The 13940-nt window shown below is 35.4% G+C and overlaps 2 protein-coding genes across 6 annotated transcripts in view; one reads left to right on the top strand and one right to left on the bottom strand.

Moving 5' to 3' along the window:
- LOC121857890 (dolichyl-diphosphooligosaccharide--protein glycosyltransferase subunit 2-like) overlaps positions 1-9921 on the top strand; it is a 35298-nt gene extending 25377 nt beyond the window's left edge. The window contains exons 13-16 of one of the 2 annotated variants that reach the window (XM_042354128.1): positions 225-300; positions 1890-2025; positions 6529-6626; positions 9157-9921. In XM_042354128.1, the coding sequence (XP_042210062.1) occupies positions 225-300; positions 1890-2025; positions 6529-6601 (285 nt within the window). In that variant the 3' untranslated portion in view covers positions 6602-6626; positions 9157-9921. The remainder of the gene's footprint in view (positions 1-224; positions 301-1889; positions 2026-6528; positions 6627-9156) is intronic. The other variant, XM_042354129.1, reaches the window with a different exon arrangement.
- A 1272-nt stretch (positions 9922-11193) lies between these two features.
- The window catches only part of LOC121857887 (pyridine nucleotide-disulfide oxidoreductase domain-containing protein 1-like), a 21439-nt gene continuing 18692 nt past the window's right edge, over positions 11194-13940 (bottom strand). For all 4 annotated transcript variants that reach the window (XM_042354126.1, XM_042354123.1, XM_042354124.1 and 1 more), the window contains exons 9-10: positions 13342-13552; positions 11194-11385 (exon numbers count right to left, since the gene is read on the bottom strand). In XM_042354126.1, the coding sequence (XP_042210060.1) occupies positions 11210-11385; positions 13342-13552 (387 nt within the window). In that variant the 3' untranslated portion in view covers positions 11194-11209. The remainder of the gene's footprint in view (positions 11386-13341; positions 13553-13940) is intronic.

Below are 13940 nucleotides of genomic sequence, written 5' to 3'. Positions count from 1 at the left end.
ATGAACAAAGTTTATCAGTCATCCTGAAGAAAAATTCATACTACAGTATGTACAAAGTTTTTAGTTACCATTGATGTCATTTTAAACACAGCAGAGTTGATTAAAATGTCATCTTAATTACTGTACTGGAATTTGAAGTCCATTTTGATGGGTTTGTAGTATTTTAGAGTCAATAAAAGTTATTTAACCAGATTTCATTTATTATTATTTTTTTTTCTTTTCAGTGGGTAAAGCTGGGTGTAAACATCTCCAACTTCCCTATAACTGTTACAGCGGTCGTGTTCCACATCGGACTTGCAGGTATGTTTGCACTGCACGAAAATATAGTTGGTATAGGAACCGAGAGGTGAAAATCGTCTGATATGTTTTAAATTTTACAGTGCAGGTAATAGTTTAGAAATACTGAACAGGTGTTCCTCTACTTAAGAACATTCGATTAAAACTTTCAGAGATACAATCATCATCACTGAGGGGGGTTACCTGCCAGAACAGGTGTTTAATGTGGATGAGACTGGATTATTTTGAAGAACATTCCAGATAGAACAAACATTACATAAGAGGAGAAGAGTGAGCCAGGTTTTAAGGCTGTATTGTAGGGTAGAGCTGTACTAAACATCCATTATCTTTTCATTTTTTACTATATGTTTGGTATCTACAGGAGTACAGTTGGATTTAAAAACAAGCCTCAGTAACGTAACTCGTTCGTAAGTAGAGAAGCACTTTTTTTTCTTTTCTTTTTTACGGGGATTAGCCTACCCGGGCACAGGTCACTGACCCACATCAGGGCCTGGGGGGCGAAAATATAATAATAATCATAATAATAATATCTATTATTATTATTATTATTATTATTACAACAATTAATAAAATGAATAGCAAATTAATAAAAACAATAATAATAACCATAACTAAATACAAAAACGAAAAAATAAACCAAGAGTGAGAAACGATATACATTATGCATGTTGTGTTGTCCAAGTAAGAGAAACAATTGAGACCCTGCAATTGTGTGTAAATGAGGCAGAAGGTCAGATCAGCAACCTGGGACTTGGTCACAATTTTCGTGATGCCATATGGCAGCAGGGTCTACCATTAGACAACACAGTATGCTTCCAATATCTTCCCAGGCAGTAGTACCTCCCTGTTTGATAGCTGCTAACTACCTACTACCCTTAAATAGGGTTTTTCTAACATGAGATTTGTATTTCAAATGATAATCTTACATAAATTAAAGTTTCTCCGGTCATACTATGATCTGTAGTCATCCAGTGAGTCTTAATTACAACTTGTATATTAAGCAAATCCAACATACATTTTATTTTTGCATGTCCTTATTTTACACAAGTCAACCTTGTTTTTTCCTCACACACACACACACACACACACACACACACACACACACACACACACACACCACGCCAGGTCCCTCATAACAACATCTGAGGGAACTACTACACCACGTGAGTTCCTCCTAACACCATCTGGGAGGGAGTTACTACACTACGAGTTTGCTGTTCAACACCTACATTAATCTGTATGTTCACTGTATGTTCCTTCACCTTTCTCTAATGAAGGCTTTTGTTAAACCACCAATGTATGTAATGTCATTTATGTCCAATGTATATTTTCAGCCTTCGCGCTGCAGAATTTTTTCAATAAACCGTTAATTATTATTATTATTATTTATTATTACACACACACACACACTACTTTCAGTGTATACATACTATATTGTCCAATACCATTTCTTGGTTCTTAATTAAACAACAGTATGAAAATTTTTCAGATTTTCACAATCTACAATTAAAATTCCCTTTTTATTACAATTAAATTTTCCCTTTAGCTTATATGTAAACAAATTAAAATAATTTTGTGGTTGTTTTTTACAGGCATTCTGGCACTGTTCTGTCTCTTCTGGGTGCAGCTAGATATGTTTAGCACATTGCGGTACTTACTTATGGTTGGCATAGTCACCTTCTTCTGCGGCAATTCCATGCTGTCTAACATAGCTGCTAAAAGGAAGGAGTGAGTATTATATTTAAAATAAGTAACTTTAGAAATGTTCTTACTTTATAAAATATCCAAAATTTATCATATTTATACAGGCCTGAGAATTTTTTATCGATTAGCAGACGTCCAACATTTTCTTTACCAAAATTTTCATTCACGAGATCAGTGCAGGTCTAGTGTAAAGTATGAAAGAAGGGGGTCCAGTGTGTCATGAAGTTAAAATTTGTGAAGATGAAAATTTAAGTATTATACTGTAATTGGGAAAATGGGTTCTAATTAAACATCAGAATTAGACATTGTATTTTATATACATATCTATCAGTAATAAAGGAGAAGCACTCCTCAGGGGATATGGTAGCAGAATCACTTGATGATACCTGTTATTTAAAATTAACTCTAATCCTTTTTTTACATTACTCTCAGACCATGTAAATTTACCACTTATCATGAGAACTGTTCACTATGCTGCAATATAATCCCCATACAGTTTGTGGTTATAAAGGTTACCTGGCATGTCTGGGGCCATTAAAGAATAAAGACCCTGGTGGGCCAGTGTTAATGAATTCTTGATGACAAAAGTTAATTGAAAAATAGAATGTACAGTGGGGTTTCAATTTTACACGGGTATTGCATGTGCGGTTATCGCTTACGTGATTGGTTAACATGTAACCATAGTTAAAGCTTATTTGGAAAGCCATATATCGTTAACTTAGCGATTTTAGTCATTATAGTTATTGGACGTCATAAATGCGTACCATAAGTAATACAGGTATACAGTAATGGCCCAGATACGTTCATGAATAATAGAACACTATCCAAAACAGCACTCTAGGGGGCCATTGTATATACTGTGTGGAGATGTAATTCTGATGACATTATTTTTTACCTGTGAAATATATACTGTACAGTATTGTATGCGAAGGGTATAGGCAATAAATGCAAATTATCCAGTAATGTATCTTTACTAATTAATGAATACCAGTAACAAATAACAATATTGTATCATGAATGACAGTCGTTTGATGAGCGAGTGAGACGCAGTGTTTAGGTGGGTGGAAGGGAGGGAGGCAGTGGATATTGTACGGCTCTGCTATGGTTGACACTAATCCATCTCTGCATCACTGAAATTATGATTTAGGTGGTGATAATAGAGGTAGTGGTGGTGGTGAGGGAGAGTAGTGTAAGTGGTGAGGAGACGATGCATCTATCAGTTTCTATGGTTACACTGTGCCAGATGCTATTGAACAGCTGATTCTACCCACAAAATTGAGTATAAATGAACACCGTTGTAGCCCTTCGACATTATTTTACATAATTTAAAATATGGAATGAGAAAGCAGAAAACTGTGGGTGATTAAAGATATGAAGTGTAGGAGTGTTGCCAACAGCTGATCTTGAACCTGCCATTATACACTTCAGTTAATCACACACAATTTTATGTCATATAATAAGACCTACACTTAATATGCAGGTATGACCTCATTTATTATTAATTACAGTGGTTCCTCGATTAACGAACACAATTGGTTCCACAGAGTCGTTTGTTAACTGAATCTATTATTTCAATGGGATATTGGGTAATTGGTTCCAACTCACAGAAAAAGTACATACAAAGTAAAGCCCAAAAATGCATAAAGTCAGAAACACTCCTAAAAATCCCCTAAATCGCCCTTAAATCACTACCGTATATCTCGGCTTATAAGACGGAATTTGAACCTTAAAAAAATCAGTCCAAAATTATGGGTCGTCTTAAATACCGGGTATAAAATTCTTACCTCTTAAATATTGTGGTTTAGCGTGTCAAGAGTAGTGATGGAGAACATCGTAAACCACTCACACGGTCCTACCACTAATTATTTTAAACTGAAACTTACGTTTGGGAAACTGGATTAAAAATAAGATTACCGGTACTGTATATTAAAATAATAAAAATGCATTATAAACCTGTCTAACATACCTTAAAATAACAACATACCCCGGTAATAAATGCAGCTATCATCACGCACCGCCCTCCATTTGCCAGCGACGAGACAAAAAAGGGAAAGGTTTTTTTTTTTTTACATCCAGCGCTCTTTATCTGTTTATTTATGTCCTTTAGATTGAATTTTTGTTTTTTGCTTATAAAATGTCACAGAAGTGACCGGGGAGAATATAATTTACATTGCTGGAATTTTTATAAGATAGTGATTAATTTGAATATAAACATGCTATAGTTTGCACTAGACAAAAAACTTAGTAATCATTTTGTACATTATTTTGAGTACATGTACAATACAGCTTTGCCCTTAGGACAGTGTGTGCATGTAAATGAGTAAAAATAAATTAATAGTTACATATATCGAGCCAAAAATATTAGTTGAAAAACTTTATGTACAGTAGACAGTGCTTGGATGGCTAAATTTTAGAATGACCAATATACAGTATAGTCTCATTTTACGCGGTCAATTAAACCCATGGAGGTCCGCGTATAATGCGAAACGCGTAAACGAAATAACAGAACATATGGGATTAATTGAAATAGAGACTGGGCCGACCGCCAGACTACCCTTTTTCCGACAATACGTACGTTGTAGTAAAAATAACATCTTAATTTTATGATGGTATGCACACACAATTAATATTTAAGAAAAATTCAGTATCAATAATATTAAGTTTTTTAACACTAATGTTAGTAGAAGAGATGGTTGGGCACACAGGGATGGGGGGTTGGTTCCAAGGCAGAGGGCAGATTATTGGCCCTCACCTGTATCACTATCCACCACAGAGGCTAGCAGGGCCTCCTTGTCAAACCCCTCAAATTCCATATCCTCACTATCACTGACTTGGGCTGGCTGTGGTGGGTGGCGGGTGAAGAACTCGGTAATGTTTTGTTGACTGGGCAAGCAAGGTTAAATAGACCAATCACAGCTCGCGGCGGAGGGGATGTGTGGGTGGTAAGGATGTGTGGCCCAATCATAGTCCGAAACGTCATCTGACGTCAGCGGTGACGTAAGAGCGACCTAGTGCGCAGCTTGTCCGCGCCGCTTTCCGCGTAAATTCAGGAATGTACCGCGTAACTAATAATTGGCGTGTCTGGACAGGTGCCGCATATAAAAAATCCGCGTAAACCGAGACTACTGTACTGTATACTGTAATTTTAATATAAAAAAATGCAAAAATATTCAAGAATACAACTTTCTTGATATTTACTCCACTGGAAACGAATGTAAACATAGAACCGCAAGGAAATACCAGGAGAAAATATTGTCTGCTGTCCGCACCACTCATCTGGATATACAGTAGTTTGTGCCTGTTACCCAAAGTCGTTCTAGAGTAAAGGTCTGGCGAGACCAGTATGGTATAGTGATTTTAACATGTTAAATGGCATCGCTTCTGTGGATTTCTGTTGCATGGACATGTACCAGTATGATATTCGCGTGCAAAATGAGACCTCACTGTACTCTGTTGTATTGCATATTTACAAGGAACTATTTTGCTCCTCTCTTATCTTTTGTCAAAAACCCTTCAGTTCTGTGGGAATTTGCCCCCTAATTTCAGATTTTATATCAATTTGTTGATTTCAGGTCTGTATATAACTTAGGGTTAGGGAATCATTCCAGTCAGTGACAAATAATAAAAGGGAGGGGGGGGATTTAGGTAATGTATATAAAGGAAAAACTCAAAGTACAGTAAAGGATTAGTAAGAAAGATTTTGGAAGTTGAGGTTCAAGGTAAGTATGGATGGGTATTAATGAAAATATATGATAGTGTTTATAGAATCCCAGGAGTCCATGGCACTGAAGCAGAGAGAGGGTGGAAATAAGATCCCCAGACATTGATACTGTATTGGATTTCAGGAGTTCATGGTGAAAAGAAGGAACTTGAAACAGTGAAGGTCATGAGTGCTTCTAATGTTATGAACACCCTGAGATACGTACAGTAGGGAGGCTTAAAGTGCATTGAGTGATGCACAGTGAAAAGCTTAAGTGTAACTGGACCAAGGGAACTGGCCTTCTCTGTACTGCATTACGTACTCTCTTCTCTCACAATCAATCAAGGGATTAAAAAAACATCATCAATGGACGTGTTTCGTATGAAACCAAAGTATTATTGAACTAGCTTGTTGACTGGTTTAATAATGGGTCTTATAAAACAGCACAAAATAACTGTGTATGTTTAGTAAATTTAGTGATAATTTAACTCCTTTAAACAAGAATGTTAGGTTGAATTACCAAATATGCATGTATTTGAGTGCACAGATTTTTTATCATTGAGTTGTATGATATGTGCTTTAGTGACTTGAAATACTGTACATATATGTGCGATTTAATTTGTTTTATGTGTTGTAGCCACATTGTTGGGCCATTTTTGGCTTCCATTATTTTACTAATAAGTATGGTGTCTTTAGTATGCCCTTAATTGTGATGTCATGTTTCCTACAGTTATGCTTGTTATTATATTGGTTACTGTGTCTGCTTCACCCTTTTCTTATTTCTCCAAAAAGGGTAATAGTTAGCCTCTTCTCTGGGTGCCTTTCAGGCAGGAGGTGAAGATGGTGTATGGGCCCTACTACAATAAATCATACAGGTTTACGCAGCCACAGCAGAATTAACTTGGACTCAGGGGTTTGGTGTAAGGTACATATTGCTTGCTGCTAAAAGGCATTTTTTTTTCCACTAATAACAAGTATTTAAGTACTGTATCCTTTAATGGGTGGTTGCCTTATAACTGTAGTGTTTCCTTATCTTCTTTCTTTCAAGATATTGAAAGTGCCTCCGCTTATTCTCTTTCTGTGCTATGCATGTGTTTTCTTCTTACTTGGTGTACTGTATTGTTTTGGAGTGATGTTGCACCCTGGCAGTCATTTTGGAACCACATAAAGATTTTTCATTTCTTAACAATCTCAACTGATCTGTTTGAGATTTGAAACTAATATGCCTTGGCAGACCCCCCCCCCTTTCCATTCACCTCCACCTCCCTCATCTTGGGAACTTTTCCTTTTAAAGATTAAATAGCTGTGGTCATAACCAGATAACATTGACAGCACCTTAATTTCCTTCATTTTAAAACAAATAAGCCTTGGCAACATACTGTACAGTGTGCTTTTTCTTGTTTGTACATGATTTTATTCCCATGTGATGGTTAGGGGAACTAATTACAGGTACAGTGTTTTACATTTTTTTAGAATTCTTTGGGCGCATTTGGTATCTTGACAATGCATCAAGTGATTTGCTTAAAATCTTTTGTATACTGTACAGGCTTTACTTCAAGTATAGACCCTCAAATCTGGGACTCTTGGGACCAGGGGCCGTATTCAGTTACTACACCACCCAACTGATCAGGAGCACCATCGTGTGTCGTTATTCAGAAATGCCTACAGGCCCAAAGGCACTCCTGGTGGATCGAGTTTCCTATTGGGATTGTTGAAGCAATTCATCAGGAGGGGGTACCTGCCCTATGGCAGTCCCAATGAATATAAAATCTTTTTCACCCTTCAAATTTTTAAATACATTTTTATAGATAGAATATATTCAAAACTGATAGGAAATGAGTCTGTTGGTGATAAAAAAAAACCTTGTTTCCATATACCTGTACATTCAAAGATTGTCAGTTATTTGCAACTGATAAATAATCTTGGCTCATCATGAGCGTGCTAATACTGTAGTTTAGAAGAGGTGCACAGGTTAACGAGCAACATTAGGAAAGTTTTCAGTAAAATTATTGTTATGTTAGGGCAGGTTTGTTTTATTTGGAGCCATACCTTCAAAGTGTAAGTCTGAAATTTGAACTTTAGACACCAGAATAATGCATTTTCAAGCATTCTAAATCAAATTTTTGTATAGTATCATTTCATTAAATCAATTTTAATACAGTAGTACCCTGAATATCTAGTACATGCAGCCAGGATATAAGATTCTGGGAAGAATTATTGAAAAGGATGATTAGGGTTCCAAGTAAAATTCATATAGCAAGCAACAACACCTAAGTCAGCCTCATCACAAAGGAAGCAGCTATACATTATTCAAATCCTCATCAATTATTTTTAAGTAGCACCAAATGGGCACAACAATCAAGGATTGGTAACAGAAATGAAGTAAAAAATAATGTAATAATATTAACATCCTGAAACATTAAATCAAGTGCCATTTGTTTATATGTGACAGCAGTCTCACTACACACCAAACACCGGCCTTCCCAGTGTGGCCAACACCCAGTGAAATATAACCTTCAAAATAAGCCTCACAAACACCAGAGAATAATAATAACTATACAGTATCCCATAAATATATCATCTTAACACGTTTATGTTCGTTTGGTCATTTGAAGTTAATTTATTTAGTGTTGGTTACTATTTTTTAAAATTATTGGGGTACTCAATGCCTCAGTTATGACAACATTGGGTCATCCTGCTGATTTGCATAGGTTGGTACCACTACTCAGTGGATCAGGATCCCAACCCATCTTAGTGCCTGAAACACGTTCATGAATAAAATTTCCCTGCACAAGCTTCTGGTTCCCAATGTTTGGGCTCACCATCAGGCATGTCGACTATTAATATGGACCCAAGACAACCAGTTTTTGAGGATTTTTCTGCTTCCTGGGTCCCAGGCCGTCCATGTTACCCCTGACCTACCATTAAACTACACCAAGTTTGGCTTCCACACACTCATGCACACCAAGTCTGTTGAATGTTTGCTGTATTTCTTAAATAACAAAATAAGGAAACTATTATTGCATAAAATATTTAAATAATAAAATGCATCAAGTTTTGTCTATTTAGAATTTGTTAGTTCTTTAAATGCGAGTTAAATGGGCGTGTTACAGATGCTTCTTGTGAATCACAACATTTGCGAGAAATAAATACAGCATGTCCTTACGCCTTTGATTATTTGCGGATGACACCCTGGATATAAGAGTTCCCACTAACAGCATGTTTTGTAATATAGCTGCCACTATTTCATTAACCTTTACTGGAATTTTTCATTTTCTATGAATTTTTAGTTTTATTAAAAGGCAAGATCAAGCCTCTTAAAACTAGAGTATGAACACTTGTAATATTTATTGTTACACTAAAATGAGGGTGGCTTTATTGTCATTGACACACAGACTTAATGGTTAGAAGCATATGTTTAGAATTAAAATTTTACAATTTCTAAATCTCCTCAGAAATGCATGAGCTGGCTCAAGATACAAGGTGTTGAAAGTTCATCCATCCTAGCTGCACAAGTCCAGTTGTGACCATCGGCCCTACTTTTGTTGAAAGTAATTTTTTTGTGGTCCTTAAACAGATTAGTTTATGCTCATTATTGCAGATTAATGACTTCTCAGTAAAGCTGTGATGTTGAATGAACTGATGTTAATTTCATTTTTAAAGGAAATAATTAATATACTGAGAATTCTACAGTCTGTAGGGTTGTAAGGTAACAAAGGAAACAGGGTCAGAAAAACAACTTTACTCCTGACATTTCATCGGGAATAAAGTCCTTTGTAATTGAACTTCAGGAGTAAAGTTGTCTTTGACCCTGAGTTTCCTTTATTACCATACAAACATTTGTCCAAATGAATACTACTTACAGTCTTTAGTTACGGAACTTGATGTTTTTTCAAAACTGAAAGCATTATCTTTTACTCAGTGGATTGTGATGACCTGGTAAACATTTATTTTATTTGGTCACCCTGGATAATGTGTGTATAGTTGCCTACTAGTGAATGATATTATGATTGACAAAGGATACAAGATATTAAACCTGTATGATGTGTGGATGAACAAGCAAGTGTTTAGTTTTATTTCTCTGCTTGTCAGATTTGAAGGTTCCATTCCACAGGTTTTTGGTGTTATTTAGATTGTATATCACTCATGCTTGTTAAGTCTAAAATGTGTGATGATGTGTTGTAGGGGTGCGAAGAGGTGAAATAAAAATCTAAATCTTATGTTGCATTTAGTTGCACCTTGATTTGGCTTGTTATCCCGTGTGTTTCTTTCAAGATTTTGAAGACCCATCTTTTTACTTATGGTTACCTTAATTTTACAAACTTTCAGAAGCACATTATCTTTTCTTAATGTACAGTACTCTGAAACATTAAATGGAGTAAAGCACAGTAACACTTATTATTACTCATAATTATGACTTGTATTTTGCTGTAAACTAAATTCTGTGCAGATATGAAATGACTTTGGAATGAAAATAGAAATACTTACACAACGGGTTTTCAATCTGGAGTGTACTACGTGGTATGTATTTCTTGGGTAGATACATTCACCTTATTTCTATAAGTTTGTAATTATCTTCCTATTGGAAATGCTTTGCCATTAAATTAAAAAAAAGAGGTGAGTTTCAAATAACTTGTTAGCTGTTAGAATTTGCAATGTGGAGGTATTTAATAGATTCCACATACTGTGCCTTCACCCCTCCTAAGTTCTTCAAGGACCTCTGATGTCTGCAGTGCTAGTGCGAGAATGAATCCCCTTGTGACACAAGATAGTGTGATGCAGTCTTAGGTACTACAGTACTTGTGCACTATGGTAACAATATAGGTGGACCGGTCACATTTATTTATTTTTTCTTGTAACACTGAATGTACCCAAGAATGTCTGTGGGTAGTTTTAAAGTTGCCAGCATTTTTGCGGCCAGGACAGGGAGCCATTCGTTCTAGAGACAGAATTTACCTTTACCTGTATTGTAAATGTGTGTGTGTGTGTGTGTGTGTAGACACACACAAAAAATAAATAAGGGGAAAATCCTCTCACAAATAATCAGAAACAAATTTATTAAAAATGTGAGTCTACCTCAAGTCTACTCCGTGCATGGAGTAGATGTGAGGGTAGACTCACATTTTTTATAAATTTGTTTCTGATTGTATACCGTATATACAATACAGGTAAAGGAAATAAATGTCCTAAGGGGAAACACATAAAGGGAATATATACATTTCTTTTTACAAAAGAAAAAATTTCATTCTTGCATTTTCTATAAAAAACATTCCATTCAAGACGTACCGGTATGTGGGTAGCACCAAATAAGTAAACAGGAATGTAGTAAAAAAAAAATTGAAAACCCAATTTAGACCATTTCATATCTCATGTATAAAGATTACTAAATTAGTTGCATCTAGTTGTCATTCTCCTTTGCAACCACCATTGTTGTATTTCAATGTTAAATGATAAAGCAATAGTTCCCCTACCTTAAGAATAGAAAAAAAATAAATACAGTATAATTTATTAGTCAAAGTAATCCTCAATATCAACATCAGGGTTAAGCAGGTCTTCTCCATACACAGAGAGATCCATCTGGTTAAGAATAAGGTTCTCAAACGTCTCCTCCATGTTTGTTTCCCCAATTAATACCGCTCCTTGCATCCGCCCATCCACCATCACACACTTTATGTATTCCATTCCTGAAAAATAGCCAAATGCATTTTAATTAAATTTTTTATTACAGTGAAACTATGATATAATTAAACTACAATACAGTTGTTAACCGTTATACAATGGACCTATATACGATAAATCAGTTTTACGATGTTAAAAAATTAACACCATTTACCCCTAAGCGCTGGCTAAGATGAGTTTTACAATGGTCGCGGCCTCCGATGTTTGTTTACAAGTTATTTTTATGAATTTCCCTATGTAAATTATTGTATATTATGAATTTGTGTAACAATGACATTTATATAAAGAAAGCGGTTAACTGTTAAATGATTCTGCTTGCTGAGAAACAACCAGTGAAATTCATAATACAGTATACTTTTTTGAAGTACAGTACAGAAAGATACACTTCATTATAATTTGCAACTTGTGAGCTCGCATATTCTCATAAGATAGTACTCATGCATACACACAATAAGAGTTCAATAAAAATAGGCAGAATGACTAAAATAAAATTAATTATTCCTACTCACTAGTGGCACCAGGGGGGTTTGCAACTTAAATGTACTGTATATACATATTATGTAAGGTACATGAAAATGCCTGTAAATATTTATTTTGTATAATTTTATGTTTAAATTTATTGTTTTTGTCTTTGTAAGTTATTTGAGTTATTTAAACATTATTTAATCATTATAGCAACAAGATATAAAACTTGTTTGGTCTCTTCAGGGTCTCAGGAACTGAACCTATTTTTGCCCACATTTTATTGATATACTGTACAATCGATCACTTAATGATGGCTTTTTGAGGTCCCTAATCCTACTGTATAATGGTCAACACTAGTACACAGCATGTATGGAATCACAATGAAAAATCAACACTAATTTTAGAAATTGCAGTTGACTACTTGTTAGCATGCAATGTTTGCTTCGTCTCAGAAAACACATCTTTTTTATAATAATTTTGAGACCAAGTTATTTTCTGATGCACTGTATTCTGCATTTTGAGAATATTTATACCGTACTAAAAAATATACCGGTCAGATATGTTGATAATTGTTTTAGGTGAAGTAATTGAAAATTTATGGATGTAACCATACAACATTCAGTGACTGAAATTGTTATACAACAGGCTATATGCATGATAGAACAATAAGCAACAATAATGCAAACATTAAAGAATCCTAGGTCTTCCTTCTACTATATCACTTTTTAAGACCACCCTAAATCACAACTCAAACTGTAACAGTCATACAAGAAAAGTTTCTGTTTTACCTCATGCTTCTCATGGCTGCAACACTTTCTATTTGGTGTTACATGTGTTTAAATTAAAATGTTCTATCTGAAGTTTTTATAGCTCTTCACTCACTCCTATTATTACTACTACAAATATAAAAAAAACAAAAGAATCACTTCTGTACTACTTAAACATTGAATATATAATGGTTGCCCCTCGTGTAACGAGGATGGTCGGCCCTAGGGCCACCTAGGCGTGAATTAGTTTAAGGTGTAGAAGCTGTTGCCAACACAACAACCACACCCTGAGATAACAAGTTGCATGACCCAGTGTCAAGGAATAGTCTGAGAAGACCGGACAACTCGCCAACTGCACTGGCTAACCATTACCCAGGAATACGATCCACAAATTGATTAACATCCAGGTTCCCAATTACTGCTGGGTAGACAGGCAAATGGCATAAAGAAACTTGCCCATCGTTTCACCCTGCCCAAGGATCAAACCCGGGTCCACTTACCTGTCCAAGGATCGAACCAGGGTCCACTCGCTTGCGAGACGAACATACTGACCATTACACCACAGGTCGCCATTATTCAATATAACATACCATATTGTATTGTACTGAACTGTATATTATTCTGAAATCAAGTCAATGTATATGTCATGCTTTCTTGGAAATCAAAGTAGCACAAATTTTCTCCAACAATTTTATATATACAGTACTATATAAAAAAATAACAACTTACCTTTCGTATACCTTAAAAGAATTTCATATTTCCCTTCGAGTCGTTGTCCATTGAAGAGGCCCAGAAGAATGACTTTGTAGCCAAAAAATTTGGTAGCATGAGAAAACAGCTCAAAACAGAAGTCCATATAAATTTCTTCTTTAGCCAATGATGACCACATACATTTTGCAGCATATGATCCCATTTGGCGTGCCTGTGTCCAGAGTCGCATCTGAAAGAAAGGAGAATTTTTCAAAGAAGAAAGTGCTTTAATCTTCAAAGTATATTTCATGTGTGACTTTAACCCAAAGGTAATCTTTTTCATGATAATATATACTGTACCTGCCTCCCTAACAGTTATATTATATTCTCAGCTTTAAGTGAGGTAGAACAGTTGCTACTATTGTCTTATAGGAGCACCACCTATAATATCCTTGGATTACTAATGAAGATTGTCATCGGCTAATAGTGTTGCACTTCTTATTCAAACAATGGTTTCATGTTTGAGCAGGAGTACAGCACTACCAGCCAATGACTGTACATTTTGAAGTCACCCAAGTACAGTACAGTGCATAATAGAATGGTGCTTAAGCATCCTGACTTATCTATGAGGAATATTC

Source organism: Homarus americanus, unplaced genomic scaffold (genome assembly GCF_018991925.1).
Source record: "Homarus americanus isolate GMGI-L3 unplaced genomic scaffold, GMGI_Hamer_2.0 scaffold6354, whole genome shotgun sequence".
In the NCBI taxonomy this organism is placed as follows: domain Eukaryota; kingdom Metazoa; phylum Arthropoda; class Malacostraca; order Decapoda; family Nephropidae; genus Homarus; species Homarus americanus.
Note: the sequence above shows the minus strand (reverse complement) of the source record. Positions and strands in the feature narration are given on the sequence as shown.